At 37.3% G+C, this 13,843-nt stretch overlaps 1 protein-coding gene across 1 annotated transcript in view; it reads right to left on the reverse strand.

Annotated features, from left to right (window-relative positions):
• Window positions 1–352: 352 nt before the first annotated feature.
• The window catches only part of LOC149297761 (protein ENTREP2-like), a 337,214-nt gene continuing 323,723 nt past the window's right edge, over window positions 353–13,843 (reverse strand). Inside the window, exons 10-11 of the mRNA XM_089488325.1 lie at window positions 4,390–4,718; window positions 353–538 (exon numbers count right to left, since the gene is read on the reverse strand). Of these exons, the coding sequence (XP_089344451.1) occupies window positions 353–538; window positions 4,390–4,718 (515 nt within the window). The remainder of the gene's footprint in view (window positions 539–4,389; window positions 4,719–13,843) is intronic.

Consider the following 13,843-nt stretch of genomic DNA (forward strand, 5'->3'; position numbering starts at 1 on the left):
TTGGCTTTGCTGCATGTTCGTGGTGCAACAGAAAGTATATCATTAAATAATGTGGTATGGAAGGTGGTAAACATTAAGAAGATGGAGTACATTTTACAAAGCTACATGGCAGCAATATCTGAATCTCTATTTCAAAAATAAAAACAGATTCAGTCTAGGTCATCTTCTTCCAAAAAGGCTATTTTGTGTAGAAATAAAGTTTGCATTGTTGTTGCAAAAACTTGTTACATTCAGAGACATCTGTTGTCCCATGCATGACCAAGTCCAAAAAAGAAGATACCATTTTCAATCGGTGCCGATGACAAATGCTGGAATGTCCTTTTGCATGCAATCTGTTAATTAAAAACTGTAATCAAAGGATGGTTTCTCTGCAGACTCCTACTAAACTATGTGGTCTGTCCCTTTCCATGTCACGTGTTAAATGTATCCGATGTAGAAAAGCTAACGGAGAACTCAGAGCTCCGCAGCTCCGAAGATGAAGATCTTCTTGTAGTCTCTTTCTAGACAAGTTGATGTTCTGCTGAGAGCTTGTGATCACCTGCGCAAAAAAAGTTACAATAGTTAGAACCTATTTACTGCTTTTATTTAAGTTTCATAATAATGTTCCCTAATAAATATCATACCTTTACTTATTAAAACATTGCAATATGTTATATATCTATATATATACACTATACGGATATCAGTAACACTTGAACCAAAAGGAAATCCTAAAAGAACCAAGACAGTTAATGAAGGATTCAATAACCACACAATAAAACAGTTGCTATATTGAAGGGAAAGCTATACATTAGATTAAAATGCATGTATTTTGTAGAGCTCCACAGAATCTTCCATCTGTGTTATTTTAGTAGATTAAATTGTGGTAGTTTCAACAACAAAAAAAAAAAGACAACAAGCTGTCTTTAAATGCACTTCGACAAGCTGTTGCTGTTTATAGAATGAGGATAACTTCAAAAACTGTGAATTGGTTACCACTCAATCTGGCCAGGGATGGTAAACACATGATTACAAACAAAATGTTAAATGGTTTTGTAGGAAGTTATTAATAATAAAGGGATATATATGCTGTAGCAAGAAAAGGTAAGTAAACCCTTTCGAATTACCAGCATTTATGTATAATTTTTTTTCTGAAAATATGGTCTGATCTTCCTCTAAGTTACAATAATGAACAAACACAATCTGTTCTAACAAGCAATTGTTGTTATTATTATTATTATTAATTGTTTTATATGGTGTCATCAGATTCTGGGGCGCTGCATAATGGGTAGACGTAACAAGTAATACATAAAACATAACAAGGTGACTTACAGAAACAACAGGTGATGAGGGCCCTGCTCAAATGAGCTTACTATCTAGAGGGATTTAGGGTGTATTATAGAAGGGGTAAAAGTGCTGTTAGGGATGGACCAGCCACACTAGTATAAGTATTGAAGGAGAGGGAGTAGGACAGATGAGCTAAGGGAATATTTCAGAAAGAGTGTTAAGGCGTAAGTTTCTAGGAGTCGTTAAAGGCATTCCAGAGGATATGGGAAGCCCTTGAGAAGTCTTGAAAGCATGTATGAGAGCTAGAAGTCAGACAGTGAAGAGACAGAGGGGAGACGTGTTAATAAAGTGATGGAAGACGAAGGTAAGTCGGGCAGCAGCATTTATGGTGGATTGTAGAGGGACGAGACGGGTAAGATGGAGACCAGCTAAGACAGGGTTACAATAATTGAGACAAGAGATAATGAGGTCATGGACAAGAGCCTTAGTGGCATCTTGTGTTAGAGGGGGATGGGGCCAATCTTTGATGAAGGCAGGTGTGGTAAGGTGAGAAGGGATCGGATCAAGGGGACATGTGGTTGGACAAGAGTAACTTAGAAGAGCATGAACTTCATTGTCTGTGAAAGGAGATAATTGGTTAAATGTAGAGAAAGAAAATAAGTTCAGTAAATAGGAGGGTGAGGCGCCAAAGGGAGGGGAAGGGCAGGTGGGGGACAGTGCTGATCATATATGAGAGTTTCAATTGTATTATTAAAGTATGTGTCGGAGGCAGTGAGGTTAGTGGAAGGGGTAGTTGTGATAGGGCGAAGAAGGTGTTACGGAATCAGAGAAAGCATCCAAAACAAAGGGAATTAAAGGTAGTAATGAGACATTTAGGGTTACGAGACAAGGAGGAGACACGGGATGTGAATTAGGTTTCCTTGGCAGACTCAAAGGGGTAACTGGGTTGTTGAAGTCTCCAAGGATGCCTCATCAAGCATTCTGCATTGTGCCCATGGAGTCAACTTGCTTGGGTGCCCAGTTCTAGGGAAAGTAGCCACAGTTCCATTTATAAAGAATTTGTCTAACTGTGGAAAGATGAATATGTAAACTCTTTGAAATTACTTTGCAACCCTTTCCAGCTTTATGTAAATTGGCAATTCTTGATTGTACGTCTTCTGAGGTGTAGATACTGCTTGTGAATACCAAACTCAAAATGTTTGGCTGCTTTTTTTCATATGTCTAAAATATATATATACACACACATAGGTGTTACGTAAGAATGATACCATAATTTGGTAAATGCGTAAAACACATGGGGGAGTTTTATGTATATGTGTCCACTAGACACTCTTGGTTTTTAAGGAGTTGCCAGCCAAAAAGAATAACTGCTTATGGCCAGAATACATACGTTCACGATATCATAGAACCAAAAAGGAAATTGTGGTTTAGGTGCCTTGGTATAGATTAGCAACACATCTCTAAAACAAATCAAATACATTTGACAGATACTTATAGTAATAATAATGATGTCACAAAAATGTGACAAGGGAGCAACAAGGGAGAAAAAAGATGTCAGGTATTTTTTCTTAAATGGAAGCCAGCATTGAAACAATGTGATTTTATGATCTACAAAAACAGTTCTCGGTACTTACTGTATATTTGCATATTACTGAATTTTCATTAGCTATCTGTGTTACCCCCAAAATAACACCTGGCTGATGAACAAAGGGAGGCAGTGGAATTCCAGCACTAAGCAATCAGTTGTTTTTGTTGATTGGCTGTTTCTATCTCATGAATTGCTAATATACTACACAAAATATGGTTTTCGTTTAACTCTTTCAGTGCAACACAACTCTTCCACAGAGAGGGTTAGACTGTGTAATATAAGCAGTGCAATAAATAAATGCTTAAAAATCATATTTTCTTTTACTAATCACTTTTCAGCCACACTGCAAACCACCAAGAACTGACAAAGGCCGTATTCAAGTATAACTTTTTATACACAGTATACATTTGCTAGTGATCTTACTGGCACAAAAGAGACACGTTTGGATGACAGGTCCGCTTTAAAAGTCTAAAAGGACCTGTGAGGTCGATTTCTGTGACTCTGCTTCTTACTCTGTAAACCTTGGTCAACCAAACAGGTATCATAACCTTTGCACTATTGTCCATAAGTGCGTGCAGAGAGAATCTGCAGATCCAATGATGATGACATCAATGATGATGACATCATTGTTCGGGAGTAGGGATAAATAGTCTGACACCTAGACTTACCTCTAGGTAAGTATGTCTCAGAGTATGTCTCAGAGTATGTTAGTTTGAGTGTCTGGGTATGTTTGTGTTCAGTGTCCCTGTGTGCAGGTGGGTCTGTCTAGGTGTTGAATGTCTAGTTGTGTTAGAGTGATTGTTTTGGTGTGTGTGTTAATTTTGAGTGTCTGTGTTCGTGTGGGTTAGCGTGTATAAGTGTCCTCCCAAAGGCATGCTCTGGATCTACCCCTGGCTGAGTTATTTAAGTTTCCAGGCTGCATTGTTCTGTATGATTTGTTGCATACCTAATCCAGCTGGGCATTTGTTAAAATAGTTCACTATATGAGGATATGTACTAAGGTCAACCTATATAAAACAACTTTTACTCTAGGAAGAACAACTTCCCCTAGGTGCATGTTACACTCAGCTTACCAGTGCTAGCAAACTGGTATAATCGCTAGTTGTGTAACTACAACTCCAAAGAATCATACAAGAAAAGGACTGTGTCTGACTCAATGAGCATGTGAGTTGTAGTTCCTAAACAACTTTAGGTTAGCTAATGCTGCTTGTTTACTAACCTTACTATGTTACACTACATAGACACACTTTAGTAAGTAATGTTTAAACATCCATCAAAGGTTTCTGTCCCTTGTTACATCTTAACAGATCAGCCAAACTGATACTGCCATATAAAGTACATTTATAATATGCTATGTTGTTGTTTTTAAAATGATTTCAAGTAAACCATGTCCTCTCTGGAGGAAACCCTGCACAGATCATTGTAATTAAATAAATCGAGTTAATAAACAGCAATGGGGCTGTTCAGTTCCAATATAATTTCCTCCAATTGCTAAACACTTTTACTTTTTGTATACAACTGACACTCGGTATTACCTGGTCTATAATGTTGGCACTAAATATGGCTTCTTCCATATGTCTCTCATCTGACTTGATTACCGATTTAATACTATTCACAACATGTTGTACTTCTGGAGATAGGTGACAATTTGAATGTTCAAGAAACTTGGCTACTAGAATCTTTGTATCCTTGTATGTCTTAAGGTCCACCAAGGAATTTGGCCGCTCTTTGGAGATATTCCTTAGTGCCTTTGGCTTCAGTCGATGGGTGTTTTTCTTTGAATCTTTCTGTTTTCCCAAGGATAAAAAATGATTTCCTGCATCCTGGCAAGCAGCGGCAGTGGTTCGAGGATAAGAATACAGAACTAAATGGTAAGGAAAAGAAAAGCACATAAGTAAACATTGTACACATGCTCAGTAGTCTCATGGGATTAAAGGTAAAATCAAAGCTCGTACTGTAAACTACAATGAATACATTTCTGTCCAATTTTCTCTGCCTAGGAGAGTTTAGCCATTCAGTTTATATTCCATTCGAATCTCTAAAAACACATTACCACATCGCCACTCAAATCATGCATATAAATGTGTAATCCAAATGAAAGGAAACTACTAGTCTCGTTACACCATATGATTTGAAGTAGTAGAAAATGTACCCTATTTCTTATTAAATTCAAGCATATTCACTGGGTGGCCGATGATAAGTAACGTTATATTAATAAAAAATAACCTGTATTTTATTTTTCATAATAATGCCACATCAGGAAAGATGCAATGTTAAGAAATGAGATATGAAATTGTAATATGGGAGTTTCAAATTAGATTTCCCTTATTTACATAGAACCTAGAAACATAGAATTAGACAGCAGATAAGAACCATTCAGCCCATCTAGTCTGCCCATACATGTAAAGAGAATGTGCCAAAGAAAACTAATAAAAAAATAGATAAAAATAAAAGAGAAAAAAATATTTTGATGAGACAAGTCAGCTGTGCTATGTCACCAAAACAGAAATAAGTGCAGAACCACAATTCTAGAATTTTACCACGGCAATTAAATTACAGGTTTGTGGGGGGAAAACATTTAAAAGTTGAAAATACAGTACATCATAAACCAATTCAAGCAAATATTTTCTTACAAGTACTTACAGTTGGGCATACAAAATTAATACTTAAAATACTCAAAGGGTCGAGAACCAAAAAAGAGAAAAAAGTTAAATTGCATAGTATGTTTTAACCATAAAGTGGAAATATGATCAGCCACTTTTGTGTATCTCACTAACATCTTATTGATCCAAGCTCAAGATATATATATATATAGCTTCTGGATCAAATATAGAAAAAGAGTATCCTCCAGATATTGTGTAGCTATACAGCCAAGTGGAAACGGAGAGAAACTTATCAATGGAGAGAAGAGTGAAACCAGAGGTCAATAAGAACTCACTTTACTACATCTACATCTGCTTACATGTAGATTTGTTTATAAGATGTCCGGATGAATGTCTTTAAAATTCTAAGCTGTGTAGCGTATTCTCTGTGTAGTTGAAGTTGACTTCCTTCCGTCTGGCTTCTCATATATGCAGATAAAATATTCATTATGGACCATCCACATAATCATACTTCTCTTTTTATTACTATTATACATATCTAATTTTGTGTATTAAAATAATAGGAACATTAGAAGGCACTAAGGGGCTGTAATTCACAATTTCCCAAGTACGCTTGCAAACAATAAGATGTTTTAGGGGCAGTGGGGGCCAGGGCCGGCCCAAGGCAAAATGCCCCCCCCCTTATCTACCCTTCCTCTCCCTCCGTCCCTGCCGCCCCCCCATTATCTACCCTTCCTCTCCCTCCGTCCCTGCCCCCCCCCCCTTGTACTTACCTTTCAGCAGTCCTGCGGCGAGTCTCCTTGTTCGGTCTCGGTGCCGGCTTGTAATGCTGAGCGCCGGAAATCTTCCGGCACTCAGCATTACAAGCCAGCACCAAGACCGAACAAGAAGACTCGCCGCAGAGGAGAGAGAGAGGGGCGCCGAGCGGGTACTGACAGCTTGGTAAGCGAAAACCACTCAGCGCCCCTTTCTCTCTCTTTCGCTTTAAAAAAAAAAAAAAAGGGCTTGGGGCGGCAAAGTGCCGCCTGGAGCGGTTGCCCCACTCGGCTCCATTGTCGGGCCGGCCCTGGTGGGGGCCATGTGCGTATAAATCTCTATGATGCTGAGGGATTTGTGCCAGATGAATCACAGCTTCAACGTTAGGGTACCAGACATATGCATCCCAAATAAACCCACACTGAAAGTATTTTACAGATTTATGAAGGGTTAAATGCTGTAATAGGTTAAACATAAGAAAAAAACAACGGGGGGGGCATGATAGTGAAGGTACATTCATCCATTATATCTGACAACCATCCTGAATTTGCCAAGATCGTGCTGGCAAACAGGCTCAATATCCAGCTATCCACTGCCAAATGTCCTGTTCTTTAGTGGAACATCAGCAGAAGGGGAGCAGATGGGGCATTCTGTGGCAAAATTCCCTATGCACTGGAAGACTTAAAAACCATTTACGTTGTAATTAGCAAAATACCTTCCACAATGACGTCAAGTGTATTTGCTTACCCAGCAGTCCGTAAAAATTCCAAATGCGGTTACTACATCCTGCTCTGTATGTAAAAGGTCAGCAAAAAACCAAAGATATTAAAGCTCTATTTTATTAAAAGGTATCTAAACTCCCAAAATAATCATTTCGTGTTTAATAGGAACATTTGTTATTTAGCAAGATTGCCATTTTCAAATCTAATCTTAAAGGACAAATCTTATATTATGTGATATCATTCAAATAGGGCTTTATTTAAAGTGACCCTGCCACTAAAAATAAACATGACATCAGTCGAGCAGAAGATCTGCAATTTTATCATTTCATAACATGATATGGAAGCTTATAAGATATTTAAAAAAAAAAAAAAGCTTTTATCATAATGGTTATGAGACACTTCCCATTCTTTGTGCACATTGCGCATGCACCTGAGCTTCTGCCTTTTCTGTACAGCCATCATACAACGCATCAAGAAGGCTTTAAAAGCGGCTAAAACGAGCTGCCAATCAGCAAATGTAAAATTCAAGCAGGATATGTAACTAAAAATTGTTTATTTCAAACATCATAGGCGGCACTTATGCAGATGGCACTTATCCTGCTTTTATTATTATAGACATCAAGGCTAGCATTATATTTCAGCTGATTACAAAAAAATGAAACAATGTTTTGGGTATGATTCTATAAAGAAAGAAAGTAGGCTGTTTCTAAACTCTGTTCATATAATAACAGCTGTTATTGAGCATGAAGAACGTTAAGTCTATTCTATTTTAATCAATCTGTTTTCATTCTACATTTAATGGTTTTTTTTCCTGTTTTAACCCCTTAACGGCCACGGCTATTTTACACTACAAGACCAGAGCATTTGTCATGTCCTTTCTTTTTTTTTTTTTGCCTTAATTTTCCTCTTTGTCAATCGGTGTACCCACGCAAATTATATATATATATATATATATATATAAAACTATTTTTCATGACAAGTAGGGCTTTCTTTTGAAACCATAATTATATATGTAATCATGTACGACATTATTTTCTATGAATAAATTTAAAAAGGTAGGAAAAAATAAAATTTTACATATATATAAATTATACATAGTGCAAATAAGAAGAAATGCCAAAAGTATATTTGTTATCTTGCCCTGATTTGGAAACCATCCTATATGCCCAAAATGTTTTTTATTTATTCATAGACTACTACGTTTTTTTTTTTTAGGTTTTTCTTCTTTTTTTTTTTGTAACCCCTACCTAACCATAAACCTAACCTTATATAACAAATTCCCCACTAACTAACCACCCACTACATCAACTAAAAACAACAAAGTATCTTAAAAAGTGAAAAAAGGGGGAAACAATGTTTTCTTATTGATCTCTGCCACTCCCCAGCTCCTGATTGCGGATAACAAGCATTGCTTTTGTCATCTCACTTTAAATGTCCATGTGATTCGCTGTAGAAGGGATCACGTTCACATAAGTTTGGGGGATTGTGGGGGTAATTTTAACACATCTTCTAGGACCAAAACTTAATCACCTCTTGGTCTCATCAGGAGAGCCACGTGTAAATCTCATGCAAGTTTAAGTTCCTTCTCTGTATTAACCTCTACTACTTCTCCTGGGAAGCAGTTCCACATATCTACAACCCACTCAGTAACAGAAAACTTACTTGCATTACCTCAAAGCCTCTGTCGCTCTAGTTTTAGATTATAACCTCTTGTTCTAACTTTTCTCCTCTTCTGAAATACACCTTCCTCCTGTATTTTGTTAAATAAAGTATTTCAATGTTTCTATTACATCCCCTTTTACTATGAATGCATTGGCATCGCTAGGGGGGCATGGTCCCACCTACAAATTATCATGCCCATGTGCCCCCCCCAACTGATCTACTGCTTATTGTGACGAAAATAAAGGGAGTGTGAGATCTGTTTATACAGACCTACTGTGTGTCTCCCTGCTCACTCTTGGAGCACCAGGTATAGCATTTTATAATTACCCCCTTCTGGAGACGCCACTGTAATAAGGGTCGACTGACACATGCAAGTAGAGCTAGATTGGCTCATTGTAATGCATTGTTAAATGCGTCAGATTTCTTCAAGGTCACCTCATTGACTGAACCATTATGAATGGGCATTGCAGCCACTCTTGCAGTGGAAGCTCACAGGGGCTGTCCATCAATGGTACAAGAAGCTGCTACGAGAAAGACCTGGAGACCTGGTGGCAGGACTTCTCTCATTTTTATAGACATAATACCATAGTCATAATAATGACATCATGCAACACACATGTACATTCAACCCATCTTTAGAGAATGCTCCTACAAATGTAAGATTACCACAGCCCTGTCTTCTGAATTAATAGGACTACTAGGAGGACTAGTAACCATACAGAGGAACCCTCTAACTAATACAAGTCTAGGGAGGAAAGGACTTCATTAGCATCAATAGGACTTGAGAGATCAGTGTGATGTTTGAGTTGGGTTTGTAACCAAAATATCACGTGCCTGCCTACAATAGCAACTTCCAGATCTGTTGCTAACTAACGTTTATTTTTTGGGACAAAAGCCACTTTTCTTCAGTGCTATGATTTATTAGTATTTAAGATAATGTATTTATTGTATGTATTTTTTTTTAAATTAAACTTCCCTTTTTTAATCATTAAGACCATTGTACAAGATAAACTTTTAAACAGACACTAATGCTATGTCATTTAACAAATAAGCAACAAAGAAAGAAATCATTGCCTCTAAGGCCAACGCTCTGCGCGGCTTCTGTCCCTCATCGGTTCATGATCTAATAAGCTGGTATTCTTTAAGCATGAAGGGTTGCAGGTTTGTTCGGTCCCAAAACCATTCACTATAGAAGAGTACATTTAAAAGTGTCAATGCCAAGCTGACAGCAGCAATATTGTACTGGCAGCCGCTTAAAGACATTTGTACTAAAATAGACGCACAAAGCAGCCGTGCATGTCATTTGCTACAGTTTTTCTTGAGTTCCACCACCATCGCAAATTAAGGCTGAGGGAAAAAAAGGTAGCAAATAAATTACCAAAGGTACGACTTCACATAAAAAATACAATACCATTTTAATGTATTTGAACAACGTTTAATGCCTGTTATAACAACGATATCAAAATACATTTCTATTAATTAATAATGCAAGTGATCACAGGGGAATTATTAGTCACACGGTAGCGATAAATAGGACATTGCTGTCAAAATATAACGGGTTGGGCATCAATTTTAGTGGCATAACAGTTAAAATGGAAGTCTGTTCTCTATAAATCAATGAATAACAAAACCTGTTAATGGCTCATATTGCTTTCATTGAGGTGGCAAAACAATGAGCACGTCTAGGAAAGAAATTCTAAAGATTGGGACTCCTAGTGAATACATGCAGCACGCATTCAAGCCATTTAATTAGGGGCTGTCAGCTCGCAGGTCATTTGCAACCCCTAGAGAGGAAAATGAGTGAGTGGGAGTACAGAGGCTGGGATAAGTGCTTACACTAAACACGTACAGCAAGTGGATAAAATAAAGGAAAAAAAGATTTAAATGATGTTCTTTTTTCTGTTTGTGTAACCAAGTGCAGTGTCTTTTGCCGTGTCTATATATATCTATATATATACAATCTCTAAATCAGCGCACACACATCAAATAGGTTATACACTCTCATGACTGTAGTTAAAGCTACTTAAAAACACCTTTCTAAGATGAAAAAATTGGAGTTTTAGTCACATTATATGGCCATATTATGCTAAGCCCACCACTACACCAAAGTACTCCAATGTAGGTGGGTCCTAACGCTAAATACTGTTGCTTATATGGAGCTAAATCTTTGCAAATACATTGCTTACCAGGAGCCAAAAGGCCTTCCTAAACACAGACACTCCGGCAATTTATAGGTTTCCCAGGACCTCACCAATGGAGCACCTGTGGTGGGGAGGGGTGCTGAACCAAAAGCCTGGTCAGACCTGTGGTGCTCCATTGGTGAGGTCCTTGGAAACCTATAAATTGCAGGAGTGTCTGTGGTTAGGAAGGCCTTTTGGCTCCTGGTAAGCAATGTATTTGAGAAAGACCACTAGGGGGCGCTCGAGTATACCGGTAGAGAAATAAAACAAAAACAAAAAAACCCACTAATAGTGTAGTAGTATATGCAGACAATAAAACTGTATATCTATTGTATGCACTCACAATGTGTGTGTTTATATTCAAGCCTCATGTACATCAACTCCTCCGGGTGACTGTATGAGGTTTTTTACGGGTTGCAGCTGGGTATCCGGTCAACGAAGGAAGGAAAGTATTGTCACTAATTCCTTTTTCTCTAAATATCCCTTGTCTTACTGGTCTTCATCATTTTCTTTGCAAGCAATGTATTTGCAAAGATTTAGCTCCATATAAGCACTAGTATTTAGCGTTAGGACCCACCTACATTGGAGTACTTTGGCGTAGTGGTGGGCTTAGCATAATATGGCCATATAATGTGACTAAAACTCCAATTTTGTAATCTTAGAAAGGTGTTTTTAAGTAGCTTTAACTACAGTCATGAGAGTTTATAACCTATTTGATGTGTGCGCGCTGATTTAGAGATTGTGTATGACTTTGGTCTTCAGCAGCACCCCCTTATAAATAATGCTAGTTCAGGTGAGTGCTTCCTTTTTGTATTTGTTTGAGTATATATATATATATATATATATATATATATATATATATATATATATATATATATAGACTTTTCTCTTCAGATAAATAATGTCTTAATTCTGTTAGCATCTCTGATAAATGGAGTTATTCAATGGACATGCATGCTCACTAAGACACAATTAACACAGCTCTTCCTTGTAGTTATAATAAAAAAATCAATGTGAATATACCATACATTTATTACATGAATTAAGTGTACAACGTTTAATCTTTGTTAGCAACCAACCACAACTGTATAACCACAGGTGCTAACCAAAGGGAATGTGCCACCTTAATACAGTGTCTTGAAAAAACATAGGGTGATTATTGTTGACCTTATTTGCATGCGCCTACCCAGAATCCCTTGTGGTTGTGGCAGCACCATGAGATTTCTGAGGGAACAACAAGCCTTCTGGCTTGTCTGGTGTCTGTAGATGAGTGTTTAATAATGCTTCTACTACCCCTTAATTTTAAGGTGAAGGGTTTTCCATCACCTTACCCACCATAACTTATGTAATTGAAAAAACTCTTGTAGGCTAAGAGTGTATCTATCTATCATACAAATACATCACTGGATGAACATATGAGTGTCAGTTTTTATGGTGTGATGGCTTTGTGTGTATCTTTTATGGCTTTTTTTTGGTGGTGGGTGGGTTTTTATGGAAAATGCTGAGAGCACCTGAGGGTGTAAGTGCACTACATATATACTTAAACAGTCGAGTACGTACGTTGATAGTTGGGTTCCATTTGTAGGAAGTTGAGGCAAAGAGGGCCCATTGAGAGGTCTCTCATAACATCTGAGAATGACACCAGATTTAAGATATTGCACATTTATAAATAATACATTTTTCTTAGCAAACTGACTATCCTATAATGTAATGGTATTTGTAGATAACATTTTAGCCCTGTGGATATAGACTATTAAGAGTTAAAAGATGCTCAATGGGTTATTATGGCTGGATGTTGGACATCCAGCTTCTTTTGGAGTTTCAGAGGAAATTAATGACCTTGGATTAATAGGTGTGATAGCATCAGTCTCCATACTTACAGAATTATATGATATAGTTATCTGCGTAACCACGCATCTTTCTTGAATTCTTTCCTAGCAGATGGTTTCAGGATTGAACCTTGCCAACATTCAATCCTGCTAGGCAGCCATGATGTGGTGTATGAATGTAAGGACGTTTTACTATACTAAGAGGGTGGTAGGTAGATGGAACAGCCTTTTAGTAGAAGTAGTGAGGGCTAATAAAGTAAGGGAATGTAAAAATGCATGGGGTAGGCATTAAGCAATCCTGAATATAAAACATGACCAATGACTGATTAAGATCTGAGTCTTTAGATCAGGAAAAATGTGCATACTAGAAGGGCTAAATGGTTCTTATCTGCCATAAAAATTCTATGTTTCTATGAAAAGAGGGACATCATTGTTCCTCTTAGGATACCATTTGCCTTGACATATGGATAATTGATACTCCTAGTAGTAATTATTATAATAGCTATTGATTAAAAACCCTTATATTGGGGGAAAAACACTTTAAGGAGTAGGGAGGAAACACTGATACATTTTAGTTTCTCTTAATTTGCTTTGGGGTAAAGACAACCATGGAATTGATATATGTGTTCCATTTTCTACACAGCTATCCTTTATGGATGCACAGTCAGAGGAGATCTTAAATCATCTCAAAGATACGGTTACATTTTAACACAAACAAAGGCAGCCGGAGAGATTTATGACACTGCAAGCTAACAAATCTTCCCAAAGTATTGACACTCTTCCTCACTCCAAATGGACAACATCAGATATACAGCAGAGACCTAACAAATTTAATACCAAAAACCCGACAACAATTATATTCTCAAATCTACGCGTAATTCCAAATACCATCTAGCTTCATAGATCCTACTTTATAAAGGACCGAAAGCAATAGTGCTCTGACACAAATCACATTTGCGGCGTTAGTTGATGATCTGCATATATACTAAGTAAATATTAACATATAACAAGTGACATTTTGCTATTTCCAAAGTGGAAAGCGAATATATAATAAAATTTGTGAATATATATCTCTTTATATATCTGTGATAGCAAATAGGAACGCTGGACCTTCTTTATGTCATATAAATATACATCTCTTCCTGGCTAATGTTTTAGTTGCTGATTATTTATTGTAAGAACGAGTTCAAACTCTTGCCTACGTTACTGGAGTGCTAATGAGAATTATCAATAATGA

Source organism: Sceloporus occidentalis, unplaced genomic scaffold (genome assembly GCF_023333645.1).
Source record: "Sceloporus occidentalis isolate IW3139 unplaced genomic scaffold, rSceOcc1.0.p SCAF_37, whole genome shotgun sequence".
Lineage (NCBI taxonomy): Eukaryota > Metazoa > Chordata > Lepidosauria > Squamata > Phrynosomatidae > Sceloporus > Sceloporus occidentalis.